Source organism: Budorcas taxicolor, chromosome 18 (assembly GCF_023091745.1).
Source record: "Budorcas taxicolor isolate Tak-1 chromosome 18, Takin1.1, whole genome shotgun sequence".
Taxonomy (NCBI): domain Eukaryota; kingdom Metazoa; phylum Chordata; class Mammalia; order Artiodactyla; family Bovidae; genus Budorcas; species Budorcas taxicolor.
This window is the reverse complement of record NC_068927.1, coordinates 44,730,471-44,748,365: the sequence shown is the minus strand read 5'-3', so window position 1 is coordinate 44,748,365 and position 17,895 is coordinate 44,730,471. Positions and strand designations below refer to the sequence as shown.

At 42.6% G+C, this 17,895-nt stretch overlaps 2 protein-coding genes across 2 annotated transcripts in view; one reads left to right on the top strand and one right to left on the bottom strand.

Moving 5' to 3' along the window:
* SLC7A9 (solute carrier family 7 member 9) overlaps positions 1-9,178 on the top strand; it is a 29,971-nt gene extending 20,793 nt beyond the window's left edge. Inside the window, exons 11-12 of the mRNA XM_052656740.1 lie at positions 8,053-8,227; positions 9,114-9,178. Coding sequence (XP_052512700.1) covers positions 8,053-8,227; positions 9,114-9,178 — 240 coding nt within the window. The remainder of the gene's footprint in view (positions 1-8,052; positions 8,228-9,113) is intronic.
* A 3,010-nt stretch (positions 9,179-12,188) lies between these two features.
* TDRD12 (tudor domain containing 12) overlaps positions 12,189-17,895 on the bottom strand; it is a 71,731-nt gene continuing 66,024 nt past the window's right edge. The window contains exons 26-31 of the mRNA XM_052656758.1: positions 14,713-14,822; positions 13,315-13,375; positions 13,116-13,229; positions 12,876-13,029; positions 12,716-12,791; positions 12,189-12,280 (exon numbers count right to left, since the gene is read on the bottom strand). Coding sequence (XP_052512718.1) covers positions 12,189-12,280; positions 12,716-12,791; positions 12,876-13,029; positions 13,116-13,229; positions 13,315-13,375; positions 14,713-14,822 — 607 coding nt within the window. The remainder of the gene's footprint in view (positions 12,281-12,715; positions 12,792-12,875; positions 13,030-13,115; positions 13,230-13,314; positions 13,376-14,712; positions 14,823-17,895) is intronic.

Here is a 17,895-nt window from a genome sequence, read left to right as displayed (position 1 = left end):
CATACACTTCTTGTCTACTGATGGGGACTTCTGATTCAGACCCAGACCTGTTCCTGTGCTTGCAGCCACCTACAGTCCACCTCTGCAATCTGTCTGAGGCTCCTTCCTACCTGCCTCCATGGCTGGTGTGGGTCCATATACCGATAGGGAAGGAGAATGTATTGTGTTTTGCTTATGTTATGGGCTCTTTTTTTCTTTATATTAAAACCTATGGTATATATTCTTAGGAGAAGGAAATGGCAACCCACTCTAGTATTCTTGCCTGAAGAATCCCATGGACAGAGAAGCCTGGTGGGCTACAGTCCATAGGGTCGCAAAGAGTTGGACACGACTGAAGTGACTTAGCACATACATTCTTATGATAACAAGCACAGATTTAAGAAAAAGGTAGGCAAAAAGAGGGCTTCAGAAACTATATAGCAAGAATAAAAATAGTGTCTTTAGCTTTGGAATTTCATTTCATAAATCTGGTTAAATGTCTTTCTGGAACGGTAGCTTGACTGTTACCCAATCGCTAAGGACAGCAGTAGCATAGAGTGGCCTGCTGGGATCAGGCAGCTCCCCTCAATCAGGAAATCAAGCATGCAAAATCATGATGGTAGCACAGATTTGTAATCTGCACAAAACTGCTCAAACTGAAATGAAAAGGATTTGAGAAAAAATATGGAAGGAGGCAGGAAAGAAAATGAGAGAGATCAACATACGTGTAACTGGAGTCGCTGAGGAAGAAAATGGAAGTATTAGAATTCTTAAAAGCTGTGATTTAAGAAACCTTTCCTGAATTTGGAAGAAAAGGAGGAGAGGGGACCTTAAGAGGAGGCAGGGACTTGAATCAACACACTGAAAGTCATACAGTACAACTGAGATAGCCTAACTAGAGTATAAATACATTCTGATAAAACTATGGAGTTTTTCCTGTTTTAATGCTTTGGGTATATCACATCCTCTTTCTTGTCCTCCTCCACCTCAATTCACTTAGAAAGAAAAGGAAATATACAGGCATCAGACTTCTCACCAGCTACACTTTATGCCATAAGACAGTAGGCAACTTATTTAAGATATTCAAGGAAGCGAAATGTTAAGTCAAATATTTTATATCTACTCAAACTGACCTTGAAGAATAAAGTTACCAGTGAGAGAACTCAAAGCATACATTGTTATATGAAACCTTCCTTCCTTTGGAATCACTAAAGAATGAGCTTTAGAAACCAAAAAGTCATGGGCATAAGGTGAATATATTTAAGAACCAACACTTAACGACAGGAGATAAGGATGGCAAAACAGTATGTAAATTATGAAGCACTGACAATATAACAAAAGTGGAAGAGAAAGCACAGGAAAGTATTCAAGGGAAGTGTGTCAGAGAAACTGCTTTAGGGCACCATTTGAAATTAGATGCTGGAGGGGGGAGAAGAAATCTTTAGCTTACTTCATTACTGCTTATTATGAACAATATCTTAAAAGGGGGAGACAAAGGTATTTATTATACCTCTTTATAATGGTAATGCTCAGAAGAAAGGGGTTCCCTGGTGGCTCAGTTGATAAAGAATGCGCCTGCAATGTGGGAGACCTGGGTTCGATCCCTGGGTTGAGAACTAAGAAAATTAGTGTTTATAGATAAATATATCCAACACACACACACACCCATGAAACCACATCATGAAAGAATCTATACATGAAGACTCAAACAGGGAAACAAATCAGAATATCTTCCTGGTTGACATTTTCTCAGTAGAATGCTTATTAGGGTTTTTTGTTGTTACTTTTTTTTTTTGCTTATTAGTTTTTTAACATTCCCAAACTTTACAGAATCTATGAATCTCTTAATAGTCTTATGTCTAACTGATAGGTATATGGGAAAAAATGAGTATTTAAATTTCCAAAACCCGCTACAGTATTTTTAATCCATGTGTGTGAAAAGTTTCAAATGATATTCCAAACCCGACGCAAGCGGCCATCACGTGTAGGTGCACTGAAAAGTGTGGAAAAGCACGCGTATCTCAGGCTTTGGGAAACATGTTATTGCATTAAAGGCAACCATTTACTAACAGTCATACCAATTGGTGCCCAGGAAATCATTTTTTTAAAGCAGCTAACTTCTAGGTATAACACATTTGTTGCTGTGTAGTCACTAACTCGTGTCTGACTCTCTGCGGCCTCAGGGACTGCAGCCCGCCAGGCTTCTCCATCCACGGCATTTTCCAGGCAAGAATACTGGAATGAGCTGCCATTTCCTTCTCTCCAGGGGACCCTGCAGACCCAGGGACTGCACCCTTGTCTCCTGCATTGCAGGTGGATTCTTTACCACTGAGCCACCAGGGAAGCCCATAGCATGTGTTGGAGATATATATATATATATATATGCATTTACTGTCTTTTAGTTATATCTGAAAACTCTACTTAGAAGTTTAAGATTTCACCTGATACGTGGTAATTTTCCCCACTTTAACAATAAAGGAAGGAGCCTCTGGTGAGAGTCTTCCCACAGAATGTTACTCTTTAAAGGGCAAGAAAATGACAGTTAAGTAGAAGGTACTTTATATAGACATGTGAAATGATATGAAGACAACACTTGCCAGCTGCATGAATAAACTGGCTTATTCAGCCTAAAGAGTTTAAATTGGCCATTAAAAGAAAAAAATAATTTTTAGGCAGGTTTACAAAGTGGTGAAAGATTAAAAGGACAGGCAAAGAAAAACGAAGCAAATGAAAATACGTAGAAAACAGGGGCTGTGATCTTATCAGACAAGCATTCAGACCCAGAACACAAGACAAAGACCATTAAGTAATAATGGCTAAAGAGGTAAGAGTTATGAAAACCTATTTACCACACCACGTAATTACTTTTACGAAACAAACTACAGGAAACACAAGGAGAAACAGACACACACAAACAGAAGACTTCAGAACATCTCCCTCAGAGCAGGATAGATCCAGGCACATCACTAGTAAAAGCGACTGAAGATATAAAACAATGTAACAGGTACATTTTAGGGATTCCTATCAAATTCTGAGTTCCCCAAATAGCAATCACACCTTTTCAAGTGAAGACGGGACATGTCTGAATCTGTAATGCCACCAAGAAAAACTCTGATTAAAAAGTCAGACATGTTACAAAGTACATTGTCTGCCCATAATGCAATAAAACAGGAAATCGATTTTAAAAATTAACATCTTTTTTGATCCAAATGGAGGCAGGAAATGAAAGTACATAAATTCCTAAAAATAATAATAATGAAAACAAGACATCTATGATCAGTGCTTTAAGGAAGTTCCGCTATATTACTTACATCAATAAAAATGAAAACAAATTAAATAGACAACTCAAAAAGCAAGAGAAGAATCAACAAAGAAAACCAGAAGAATGTAGAAGGAATCAATAAACCTCTTAAAGAAAGAACTTAAGATTCTTAACTGGATTATTTTTTAGAATTTCACCATGAACTCAGATTCTGCTGGGGTAGTAAGCTGTATTTTCCTAGAAAACTATCCATTTCATGTAGATGTTTGAATTTATTTGTATATAGCTATACAAAATAGTTTATTATTAAAAAAAAATAACTTCCTATGTTCTGGAGATTATTTCTCCATTTTTGTTTATCTATATATTAAAGATATAGATAAACCTTTTCTTTTTAAGGTAAGCGTGGCTCAGACGGTAAAGCGTCTGTCTACAATGCAGGAGACCCGGGTTCAATCCCTGGGTCGGGAAGATCCCCTGGAGAAGGAAATGGCAATCCACTCCAGTACTATTGCCTGGAAAATCCCATGAACAGAGGAGCTTGGTAGGTTACAGTCCATGTGGTCGCAAAGAGTCAGACACGACTGAGTGACTTCACTTCACAGGTTGTTTTACTGATTTTTCAAATTATTTTTATGGACTGTAACACTAATACTAAACCTTGCAAAGACAGTACAGAAAAATCACAGGCCAATCTCACTTTTGAATATTGATAGAAAAATCATAAAATAATTTAACAAATAGAATCCAATTATATTAAAAATATACCATGACTAAGTCAAGTCTGTGCAAGCGTGGCTGAAGATTAGAATGAACTGGATTTAATTCATGGGGGATATAATTCATCATATTAATATACCTATGGTGAATACCCCTGTGATCACCTCCCACAGATGCCAAAAACCACCAGATAAAATTCAACATACATCACTGACAGAAACACAAATAGAAATGCATAATCTTTTCCTTGGTATGATCACACACACAAACACACCTTATGGCAAAAAGCAACCTTAATTGATAAGCTTAACTGATAACCTTAATACTAGAGAGATCCTTGCTAGGTCTAAGACAAGAATGCCTTCCTTCTATTGATTTCTACTATCAGCTGACACTGTTCTGAAGATAGCAGCAAGAGTAAGAGAAAGCCATTTGGAGCATAAGGATTAGAGAAGATTTTTTGAAAGTCTTTCTAAATTCAAAGAAAATAAAAGTGTACACCTGGAAAACCCAAAAGGATCAAAGAAAAAACTACAAGAAAATATAGTAAAGTAATATGACATAAAATTAAGACACTGAAATCAATAGCCTGTATTTATAAAAATGATGCCCAATTAAAAGGACTTCCCTGGTGGCTCAGACGGTAAAGTGTCTGTCTACAATGTGGGAGATCAGGGTTCAATCCCTGGTTTGGGAAGATCCCCTGGAGAAGGAAACGACAATCCACTCCAGTACTACTGCCTGGGAAATCCCATGGACAGAGGAGCCTGGTAGGCTATACAGTCCATGGGGTCACAAAGAGTCTGACATGACTGAGTGAAATCAATAGCCTTTATTTATAAAAATGATGTCCAATTAAAAGAAAATGAAAGACAACACCTCATCTTCCCCCTGCTCCATCCGAAACAAAAACCTAGCCATGAACTTCAACAAGAGGTTAGACTTCTCAGTGGAAAAGTAAAATTCTCCTGCAAGACAAAAAAAGTAACTTGAGCAAATGGAAATTCATCATCTTCTTGGATAGGGAAACTCAGCATCCTTCATTTAGACATTTCATGTAACTATAATAAAAAACACCATCTAATTTTTTCTCTGGAGTTAGACAAGCTGATTATACAGTTCATATTGAAGAACAAACTACTAATAGCAAGAATGGCCAGGGAAAACCTGGCCATTAAATATTAAAAATTAAAATATAGATTCTAAAATTTAAATATCCTAGTACTGATGCATGAAGAAAACATAAGCTGTTTTGTAATCCAAGAATGGAGAAAACCTTTCCAATGACTCAAAAATCAAGAAGTAATTTTTAAAAAGGGGGCAACCGTATCTCGTGGCCAAAATAAAAATGCATGCATTGAAATAAGGAGAAGAAAACTGAAAGCACATATATACAATATTGGAAATATCTGCAATAATATCACACACACACAAAGGGTAACAGCCCGCATTTAAAGAGTGCCTAAAATTGAGATGGGCGTTACTAACAACTGAATGGACAAAAGATATAAATGGACACAAGTCAACAAAGTTCAATGAGAACAACGCATTGACACTTAAACATGAAACACATGGGCCCCAGCACACTCAGTTTTGTTCCTAACAAGAGACAGATGCCAGAATTCTAACGAGCTACCATTTCATGCTTGTAAGATGGGGCAGAAATCCCAGAGTCTGGCCACATCCATGGAGGTGGCCATGGGGAAGCAGCCTTCTCCAACACTGCTAGTGGAATTCAAATGATATGCCCGCTATGGATGGAAACCTGGCCATATCCAGCAAAATTACATATGGATTTACCTTGTGACCCAGTCATCCTGTTTTGAGGTAATCTATCCGAAAGTCTAGTCAAGGCTATGGTTTTTCCAGTGGTCGTGTATGGATGTGAGTTGGACTGTGAAGAAAGCTGAACGCCAAAGAACTGATGCTTTTGAACTGTGGTGTTGGAGAAGACTCTTGAGAGCCCCTTGGACTGCAAGAAGATCCAACCAGTCCATCCTAAAGAAGATCAGTCCTGGGTGTTCACTGGAAGGACTGATGCTAAAAGCTGAAACTCCAATACTTTGGCCACCTGATGCAAAGAGTTGACTCACTGGAAAAGACTCATGCTGGGAGGGATTGGGGGCAGGAGGAGAAGGGGACGACAGAGGATGAGATGGCTGGATGGCATCACCAACTCGATGGACATGAGTTTGAGTGAACTCCGGGAGTTGGTAATGGACAGGGAGGCCTGGTGTGCTGCGATTCATGGGGTCGCAAAGAGTCGGACACGACTGAGCGACTAAACTGAACTGAACGGATCCCAAAGTGAAGGTGACAAAAAATATGAAACATACCCAAGGTCATTTATTGCAGCATTAACTGTAAAAGCGAAAGCCTCAACACAACCCAAATGTCAGTTAGTGGAAGACTAGCTGGATAAGTTTGGAACATCCACCAAATAGAGTGGTAGGCAGTAATAAAATGGAGAAGTAATTTTATACAGCACTGCTATCTCTGAAGTATATTAATGGAAAAAACCAAGGTGTAACACTGTGTTTTATGCATTTGCTGCCTTTTATGTAAGGGTAGTGGAAGATGAACAGGTGTACGCATGTTTGTGCATATACATGTGCTTATTCACAAAAAGAAATAACGGGAGAACAAAGCAAACTCAAGAAAAAATTTATAATATCAAAAAATTAAACACTGAAAAGGGAAAGAGCAAATCCCTGAAAACTCCAAACAAATGGAGATAAAAAAAATATTACTCTATAAAAAGATGACATAACCACGCAGAGCAGAATTACCAGAACTGATACTAAAGTGCATGACTTTTAATTGCATTTCCCTTGTGGCTTATACTCTTCTGTTCAAAAGAACTGCAAAAAAAGTCTTAAACTTCATGCTACTTACAATGCTAGTACTGGTATAGGGAAGCCTGGCATGCTGCAGTCCATGGGGTTGCAAAGAGTCAGACAAGACTGAGCAACTGAACTGAAATGAACTGGTATAGTTATTTTATTACAGACACACTGTAAGATAAAGAAAACAAGTAATCATGTGAAAGCCATTATGAAGATTTCTGAAAAGAAGCATTAGGAAAGAAAATGCAAGTCTAGAGTAAACTAAGGAAAAAAGTGCAATCTTACATGTGAATCAAAACTATTAGAATCATTTGTGCAATGTTTTCCCCTTCGTGAAAAAAAATGATTTTTCTCTGTCCTGGTGAAAGAACATTGAATACCCCAACCACCCAGATGATGGTTTCTAAGTGTCCATTTCCTACTGAAAAGAAACAGCTCCCTGGAGAAATGGGTGCATCCAGATCTGCCTGGACTGGATGTCTCTTGGGCCCCTGAACTCACTGACTGACTTCAGGGATTCGAAAGTGTGGCAGTCAGACCTTAAGTGCTTCCTGAGGTGACGAAAGGAAGTGCACCACTCGACCACAAAAGCCTCCTGCCTCCAGGTCTAGCCCCCGGTTTTAACAAACAAGAGGGACAGAGGAGCACGTTATCAGCAGAGCTCAGAGAAGGCAATGGCACCCACTCCAGTACTTTTGCCCAGAAAATCCCATGGATGGAGGAGCCTGGAAGGCTGCAGTCCATGGGGTTGCTGAGGGTCGGACACGACTGAGCGACTTCACTTTCCCTTTTCCCTTTCAAGCATTGGAGAAGGAAATGGCAACCCACTCCAGTGTTCTTGCCTGGAGAATCCCAGGGACAGGGGAGCCTGGTGGGCTGCCGACTATGGGGTTGCACAGAGTCGGACACGACTGAAGCGACTTAGCAGATGAAGACAGTGTAGGACACACCATCTGATTCTGGCAACAAATTAATGGCGAGACAGAGCAAGGAGGGAACCAACAGGTTAAAATCCAAGTCCCTGTCGGTGAGAAATGCATGATGTGTACTTTACAGCTAAAAGTGACGTGAAGGCGTTTTCTTTATATTCTAGGGAAAAGGAAAGAACAAGTGAAATGAGGTCGGCAAATTTACTTACAAGGGATCGAAACTATGTTCTTCTTTCTCTATCAAGGGTATGAAAAATTTCACACGGGAAACAAGTGCTCAGGGCCGAGTCGTGACTCCATGTTGTTCTGCCTGCAGGTGCCCATTTTCATCCCCATCTTGGTGACTCTCTTATCCGTGTTTTTGGTTTTGGCCCCAATCATCAGCGCACCTGCGTGGGAGTATCTCTACTGTGTGTTGTTTATGCTGAGCGGCCTTGTATTTTATTTCCTTTTTGTCCACTATAAGTTTGGATGGGCTCAGAAAATCTCAAGTAAGTATCAACCGGGGAACCGCTGTGCTATTAGTGAAGCAAGGCAAGCCCAACACCCCGCAGCCTCATCTGTCCCGATGCTACCAGGACTTTCTTGTCACAGGGTCTCACACAGCTAACAAAATTTCATCTCCTCTTTGGGAGGACATGTGACCTGTTCCCCTCAGTGTGACACCCCTGGGGTCCACCTGTGGCCTCTATTATTTCCCAAGGACTTTGTTCCTTTCTTGAAAGAGCTCCTCCTGCCTCTAACCTCTTTACGCTGATCTAAGCCTAAAGCTGAGGGGTTGCTGGTGCTCTGAGGTGAAAATGAAAGAAAAGGTTAATAACTATCAGAAAACTGGCCACACTTGCCTATGCCTCTGAAAACGGACTTGCATTTGATTATACTGACAGAGAATCTAGCCAGGATAACTTACACCCTAAAGGCCCCACCCAAATATGCCTTATTTCTCAGCTTTGAGTGTTTAGCCAAGCTGTTCCCAACAAAAACTGTTAAGTTAGAATTAAGGAAGTGAAGAGAATGAACCATCTGTATTTTAAAGGAGACGCCAACTAAGTGACTTCAGACTACATAGTCAGCCTTGGTCAGTGGTAAACAGTTAAATATACACAAATAACTGAGTCATTCACATTTTTCCTATAAATGATTTGGTGGCAGTGAAATATTTAGCAGGTTCCTAATGCTTTAATGGGAAATAACTTATCTCCAAAGAACCACCATAGCTCCCAGGATGGGTCTGCCCATCTCTACCTACCTATGTCTCCCAAGCACAGGCTCTAACAGGAGACACATCACCAAGGAGTGTAACACTATCACTGCTCACCAATAAGGGGGGTGGAGCTGATTCTTAATGACGCTTTTCTAACTGCACTTCCCCCACAGAGCCTCTCACCATGCACCTTCAGATGCTGATGGAAGTCGTCCCCCCAGAGGAAGCTCCAGAGTAACAAGCTCGGCCTCTTGTGCCAAATCCAAGCTGTGATGAACTTATTTTTGTAAGCAATATTTGTGGTTATTTCTTCCTGATGTTTTTCTTAAGGAAAAAAAAAACAAACATATTCACACGTGTATGATACTATTATTTTTAGCTATCCTTAATTCCCTGGGTGGGTGCTGGCTGAAATCAGCAGGCAAGGAGATAACCCAGAAGAATGGTGGTGGTGGGAAGGACTAAATCAGAGCCACTGGCACCACAGAGTGACTCTAGCAAGGGGCACATCACACCTACTTCAATAAAGGGTGTTCTTTCAGCTCCATCATCAGCAAGGTACATATATGTATATATACACACACACATACACACACATGTATATGTATACACACACACACACACATATACATTTAAATATCAAATTGATGAAACTTTGCTTTGATTGAAATAGATTTTTAAAATACTCAAGTACGAATGCTTTCCTACTTACCCCCACCCCTTCCTGTATTTCACCCGGGGCACATGGGGCAGGTCCGTCCCAGGCTGGCGTCAAGGCCTGCAGGGCACAGCTGACTACCCAGGACCACCCACAGCCTGTGTCCACAAGAAGCTCAGTGTCACAGGTCCTCTGATAACCTTCACTGGTATTTCAGTCAAACCAGGAAGTATGGTGTATAAAATTCAATTGCATTTGGCACTCAGGAATATTCCTGACAAAATATGGTTTAAAAGAATGGAAAAAGTAACATTTCCGTGAAAACACTGAAATTTTATTAATATATTGCAAAAGACTTTCACACCAAAACAAAGAAAATGAGCAATTTTAGAAGCATGCAAATGTACTTTTACCATGCATTTCAGAAAATTTCCCAAAACATGAAATCAGTACATATTAATAGTAGAGAACAACAACAACAAAAAAAACCCAATGAGTAATTGTTTACATTTCACAAGCCAGAAGTCCCGTACCTTACAGGACGTAATTCAGAACTTCAAATAGTCATAAATTTAAATGTCTGAAAAAAGAAATTGAAATTTAAACATGTAGCCGTCCTCTGCCCAATACTTTCACTCAGCTGTTAGTGAACCACAGGAGAGAATCAATGTTACATCTCTGAGAACAGGAAGCCCCATCGCTTTCACCTGGGCACACATCTGTGCAGCTCTGCTGCTTGCTATTATTATGTGTTGTGTTTTACGAGAGACAATACAATGGCGCGTACACTGCAGGTGGCCAGCAACCTCAGGGAAAAGCCAGTGCAGCTCGGGAGGCCTGGCCACCGACCCAGAGGCCTCCCCGGTGGGAGCGAAAGCTGTATTTACCGAAACTACACAGGGTAAGAATGTTACAAGAGCTGCACAGAATCAGAACCTCTGCCAGCAAAGACACCACAAGTTCCCGAAGAGCCTGCCCAGTTTAGCCAGGAAAAAGGACCGCCAGTACACCTCATGTGCCAATCGGACACTTGCCGGTCAACCACGGGCTCACAGTGGCAGCAAGGATGAGATCCTGGCAGCTGTCCAGGCTGGACACCACGTCCGCCCCCCAGAGGGCAGCGGCATGACTCCACCCAGCAGCACTCCAGGCCCCACAGCTGGGCAATGCCCACCAAGAAGCAGACCGTCTTATTTTACAGATGAGGAAACTGAGAGCAAGAGGACGGTTCACGCCTGCTCATGGGACACGACAAGACAGCTTGATGACAAAGTTTACCTCCCGTTCAGGTGGTGCTTCGTACGTGGGGCAGATAGAAACGTGGGCACCTGTGCTTTCTGATGTGTAAAAAAGAATAAAGATTCTGGGGGGCTGTCCTAACAGTCATGTTCTGTCATGTTATTTTCCAGTTCTAGGCAAAGCTGCCAGGCCCACACTGAAGCAGTGCACGAGGTGTGAACTGGCCAGCGGCTCGCCGTCTAACTCTCCAGTTAACTGGAGAGCCAGGCTCTGGGCAGTCCCACACGGAAGTGCTCAAGGCAAATGCACATTTCCTGACGGCCTCATGACTGTGGGTGCTGCAGCCTCGCCCCAGGCCGAGGCCATGAATGTTTGCAGGGCTCACCATGTGCAGGTATTCTGAGCACTGCCTCCAGGCACAAATCCTCTTCAGTTTCCACTGGAGAGAGACCTGTGTCCCGTTTGTCCCGGACACTGCAGGTTCTGAGGGTACTTCGGAAGCTTTACCTCCAGAAAGCCCTGGGTCAGGCTGCTATTGCTGAGGCAAGCCCATTCTCGCCCTTGGACTGTCTCTTCGCAAGATATCAGCTTACCCTGGGTAACCAGCTATCACTATGTAAAGACTACTAGGAGCATTAGCACACACAGTTATGTTGAATGCCAACTAACTCATGGCTGAAAGTGAAGTGAAGTGTTAGTTGCTCAGTCATGTCTGACTCTTTGCGACGCCATGGACTGTAGCCTGCCGGGGTCCTCCACCCTAGGAACCGAGGCAAGAACACTGGAGTGGGTTGCCAATTCCTTCTCCAGGGGATCTTCCCGACCCAGGGATTAAACCCAGGTCTCCTGCACTGCAGGCAGATTCTTAACTATCTGAGCTACCAGGGAAGCCGTTGAAAAGGTCTCTTAAGCAGTGCAGAGTGTGTATTTTAAGAAATCTCAATTTATATGTGCAAGATCAGGTTTTAAGAATGTACCAAACACAGGTCTAGATGAAAAAACAACAATGAACTCCAGGTGGTACAGTTCGTTACCTGAATGCCTGGCTTGCATCACTCTACCTGAGTGTCAAGGCGGGCTTCACAGCAGGTGGCCAGCAGGACAGCCCAGCACTCACAGTGCCTCTGCTCCCACCTTCCTTCCAGAGTCTCATCATCAACTCATTTTTCTATCAGTTAAGAATTCTCACCATTACTAATCCCAGTGCCACAAGCTAACACTTAGTAATGCTTGATCCTTGAGGGAAAAAAGGTCTGAATGTGACTTCCTGTCTTCTTAGCTTCTGGTCACAGAGCAATATCCATTTCTGTTCAGAAGCCTCTGGCCGCTCTGCAGGTTTTAATTCACATTCTCATTCACTCTCACTTTCATCTTCATCCGAACTTTTGTCACTGGTCTCAACCAAGCCTGCCATGCTGCAGGACAGGTTTTTAGAATTTACAACTAAAAGAGGTAGATATTATCAAAAATATGTTAATAATTACAGATTCATTAGCAAATATTCCCCCATGCCCATTATTTTGGTCATTGCAGAAAAAGTCCCTTGGGTTCTAGCTCTGTATTTTGTGACTCAAGTTTTCATGATTTTAAGCAAGAAACATGCAAGAACAATTTGCCTGCATAGGGGTAAGTTATTTTCCTAGGAGAAATATTTGTACAAGTATTATAAGGAAGTATGTTTATAACCAAGAGTTGATACTCCTCAAAGCAGAACATTTAGCACCAAGATCAACCACAAGGAGAAAACTAACACCTAAGGGCTTTACAGTAATGGCCCATTTTTACAAAAGCTGCATTCCTGGAATCTGCGTCCACCCCCATGATGCTCAGGTCCTACGATTCTCGATTCTCCTGGGGAGTGGGTGCACCTCCTCTTACCTTTGGCAAAGTGGCTATCCTCCTTATCCTCATCACAGTCTTCCCAGTGATCAAAATCAAAAGCCACATTGGGATTCTGTTCAACATAACAATTTACATTACTTGAGAGAATAAAACAAACTCAGGGTGTTAAGACCAAGCATGGTTGACTTCTACTCACCCTCTGTTTGAGTAAGCCACACCAAGACTCCCTTTGCTCTTTTGCAAGAGTGATTACAGGTTCGTCATATTTAATTATGCATTTGCAATCATCTTTTATTATGTTGGCTTGCAGCTCCAAATCAGCCAAGTAAAATTTCTCTCCTACCCAGGCACTAGATTTACAAAAAGAAATAAAGTCAGCCTCTTAAAACATTAGAAATTATTTCTATTTGGTTTTATAAGCTATACATAAACCCACCTGAAGACAACTCTATCTCTAAAGTATTTACATTTATAATCTTTCACATTCCTTATTTTTATCTTCAGTATGACCACATCCTCTTTTTGGAACCATTTTATTTGTGGGTGGAAGCTGGAAGAAAGGGAAGAGGATTATATACTCATCTCTGTGTATCTGCTAGGCAAGTAAGGAAAGCAGACCCCAACAATGAGCATACCTTTTCGGCGGCTCTGTAGTTTTGTTAATGGAAGCACCTCCAGTGTTTTTAGGTAAAGTTTCTGTCCAAAAAGTCAAATTTTCCTATAGGTTATTTATATGTGACTCCATAATATTTATACATATATATTATATATAACATATATATTACAAATAACATGTATATGACTCCATTATATATATAATATATATATATTATATGTACTTTTGGCATTTTATGCAACTTTTCGTTGAACTACTATGAGCATAAACTTCATAGTAACTGAAGTATCCAGCTGCAAAGAACAATTTAAAAAAAGAAAAATGTACATCATTTAGTGTAACTAATAAAACAAAAACTAGATTAAGAAAAGAACTATTTACACTGACCAGTATTAAGATTAAACAATCGGGAATGTAAACTCTGTGAAAAAGGACCACATGTAATTGTTGGCCATAGGACACCACTGCTCCAATGTCCCTGCTATTTCAGCCTGCTAGCACCCCGAACAATTTCCAGAACAGCAGTCAGTACGTGCAAGGACCACTGCAGCACATAACATTTTGTAAATCAGTGCAATTGAAATTCTCAACCTAAAATGTCTGAGGCTTTCAAAGACTTGAGCAAAAATGTTTATGAGGGGCTTGTTAACAATAGTCAAAAACTGAAAACAATGTCTTTCAACAGGCAAATGGGGAAATAAATTGCAGTACATTCATATCACAGAATGAAAGCAAAAGTGAAAGTTGCTCAGTCATGTCTGATTCTTTGCAACCCCATGGACATAGTCCATGGAATTCTCCAGGCCAGAATACTGGAGTGGGTGGCCTTGCCCTTCTCCAGGGGATCTTCCCAACCCAGGGATAGAACCCAGGTCTCCCGCACTGCAGGCAGACTCTTTACCAGTTGAGCCACAGGGAAGCCCATATCACAGAATACGACTCAGCAATGAAGTACCACTACTACTTACAATAATCTAGATGAATTTCACAGACATAATGTTGATGAAAGAAGCCACGCGAGTGTATACCATGTGCTTCCAATTCAGCAACACTGATGGTATCGCAAGTAAGAACAGGGGCTCCTGGGCAGGGCTACAGACAGGAAGGGTACATAAGGGAGACCACTGGGATTCTGGGAATGGCCAATAGCCTGACCTGGTGGGGTAATGGACATGTACACACAGGAAAATTCTGTATGTTTAAGATCCATGCACTTTTACTGGATGAGCACTATACCTCAAATAACAAAAAGGAAAAAAGTTACAGAAAAAAAATCGGAAGCTGAATTGTCAAAAATAGAAAGTTAGGTAACATCAGTTTATATCACCTTCTAATTCATCTAAAAGTGGAAAGCCTAAACATCAGAAAATTTCCAAGCATTAGTGATTTTAAATTACCCATCTTTTAAATAACCAACCATGCTTTTGGTTTTCTGAGTTTGTCTTGGAGTCAGTTCCTCTCTCTGAGCCCTTGTCCTCTTGCTGTGTGCTTGGCAGACAAGCACTGTCTTCTCTGGAAGAAGGTACCCTGGGCGGAAAAGGCAGAGGTGAACTGTGAGACGGAGAGACAGGAAGAATCTGGCTCCCTACAGGGATTTCCAGCAAGAAGAGGGAGGCAGGCCAGCCACATGTGGCTGGAAATGCCTCCTACAGCAGTCAAACCTGCACAGAACTTACGGCTCACTGACAGGCGACAGGCAGGTCAGCCAGCTCCGGGCACAACTGGCGTCAGGTGCCGAGTGGCTGATCGACATACATCATCCAACAGGTGCAGGAACTCATTTGCCAAAATAAAATTCTTTTCAAATCATGTAACTCTGAGAATTGTATGCACTGCTGCCCACTTCAAAGAGGATAAAAGAGCAGAAAGTACAGGCCGTCTCCTTTCCTCTCCTGTCCCAGCTTCCTAGACACCCTCTTACCACTCTGGATCTATTGCTAGGAACATTCTTTGCAAGAAAAAGCAAATACTGCCCTCTGTATCTTTCTATCTGAAACACACACACATGTTTAAACACATGGGAACCTACTACATTACATTCACTTTTCTATCCCTTACTTTATTGTACTTAGTAAGTGGTGATTGCACCATATCAATATATAGAGGGCAATCTCATTCTTATAAAAAATTGTGTTTTTCTTTTGGTTGTTTTAACAGGTAACCACATACATGTGGTTCAGTATTTTAGAAACAGATAGAAAGGTCTACACAGTGAAAAGTCTCTCCCCTCCCCTCTGTTCGCCAGTCACCAATTTCCTTTCTCAAGGGAGAAAACATAAATCATTTCTTGTGCATCCTTTTTGAGTTAACTGAAGCCTAAAGGAGCAACCTATAGAAACACACGTACACACACCCCTATGGGTAGGGAGTGTGCATATGTGTCTCCAAGGACACGTCTGACTGACACATATGAAGCCTGTGGCATGGAGGGCAGTGTCCCATGGTCCAACCACTCAGGCACGGACCCTTTTCTCAGGCTTTGTTCCCCTCACCATTGTGCAGCCTCAGACCCTCTGTCGCCCACCCTCTTCTTCCACCACTGCTCTGACCTCCCCCTCCTGGCCCTCTTTTACTGGGGATCAGTTCCTTCCTCCTCCCACACTTACACAAGTCATGACTGTCCTCAAACACCAGCAAACCAGAGCCTCCCCATCCACTTTCCTGCACTCTAGGTTTATACCTTCAATAACCTGAAACTCAAGTCCAAAACCCACTCAGTGTCTCCTCCCCTCTGAGCTGGCTGCTCTCTGAGAAACATCCTTGGGCAGCCAACCCTGCCACTATCTTCTCAGTCCTGAGGACTCAGAATGACACAATTATACACACTCCCCTGTGTCTGTCAACCTTTCAGGTCCCCAGACTCTGTCCCCCTTTCCAATCTGCTGTAAGAATGGCGCCATGCTCCTCGACTCTGGTCCAGCAAACACACAGCTGCCATTCATCTCCTGAAACGGAGTCCCTTCCTGGGAGGCAAGCTTCCTCTGTAGCTCCCGTGGTCTCTGCACTTCCCTCCATGCTTATGACCACAGGTGTCCAGCATTCCTGTGCGACTGCAGAGTGATCTGTGCCCAGGCACTGAGTAAAGTGCTTGGTTCAGAGCTGGGGCTCAACAGCAGTTGTGGGGCTTCCTGTAAGTGATCCACCTTTGTCTTGAGTAAACCTACTCAACTGCAGTGGCATCTTCAGTTTGAAAAGACATCTCAAAAGTAAGTAGGGAGGACTTCCCTGGTGGCACAGGAGATAGGAGTCCACCTGCCAGTGCAGGGGACATGGGTCTCATCCCTGGTCCGGAATATTCGAAGCTGCAGGGCAACTAAGCCCGTGCGCCACAACTACTGAAGCCCGTGTGCCTAGAGTCTGTGTTCTGCAGCAAGAGGAGCCGCCGCAGTGAGGAGCCCGCGCTCTGTAACAGCTGGAGAAAGCCCGAGCAGCAACGAACACCCAGCACAGCGAAAAAAAGATAAAAGCAAGCAAGCATGGATCAATTTTTGTTTCCTGAAAGTATACAGAAACCAAAACATATTCTAATCCCACCCAATTTTATTAAGACAGAAAACCCTGTAAACTTCAGTTTTCATCTTTGCCATATTCTCTGAAATTCCCCTACTCTGAGCAATAATTTAGGAACACATCAACGTCTCCCACAATCACAGCACTAAATCCACCCATCAGTTTTCAGTCCTTATCTCACGTGGCCTCAGGAGCACCATGCAGCTCACGGCTCCCTGCTCCGTGAAACTCCTTCTTCACTGCCATCCTGATGCTCCCCCTGACCCCAGCTGGCTCCAGGCTGCGTCTTCTCAGATGCCCACTGCCGGCCACTTCTCAGCATTAGAGGCCCCTCAGCTGGCTCTGGACACCCAGCGTCTGCTGACCACACCCTTGAGACCACACTCTCATACAGGTACATTCAGACATTGGCTACTTCGCCCACCTCCACACTACCATCCCAGTCTGAGCCACAGTCATCCTGTCCCAAACTCCGGGCACAGGCTTTGTCCCCTCCAGTCTCTTCTCAACACAGCAGCCCAGGGTGCTCTGATTAATGTCTTTCCTCTGCTCAAAACTCTCTCACGGCTCCACTTCATCCTCCGAGGAGCCTACTCCTTGCACTGGCCACAGGGCCCAGCAAAATCCGACTCCGGTACCTCTGCACCCTGGACACCCAGACTCCCCCCTTGTATACTCCTCTGATCACTGCACCTCCCTCTCTGTTCCTGGAACCAAGGAACAACCAAGCCTTCTCCTGCCCACTCGAGTCTTCGCCTCTCGACATCTGCCTGGGTCAGGACTCAGCTCTAGGGTCTCGGCTCACCATCTCAGACCCCAGACCACCTTCCCTTCCCTTCTGTGTTAACCTGCTCCATCTCACATACCACCATCTGATCCCGTATGTACCTCTGTAACATCTTTATCGCCTTTCTCTCCCCATTAAAATGTGAGCCCTTCGTCTATTCAGTTCACTACTGCATGCCTAGTAGGCACTCAATAAATGTCTGCTGGATGAATGAATGAGCTTTACAGTCTCAACTTCACCTATTGGAAACTTCAATGAAGAGTTTTTATCTGTTAATCAGGTCAACTGAAACAAAGTTAGACT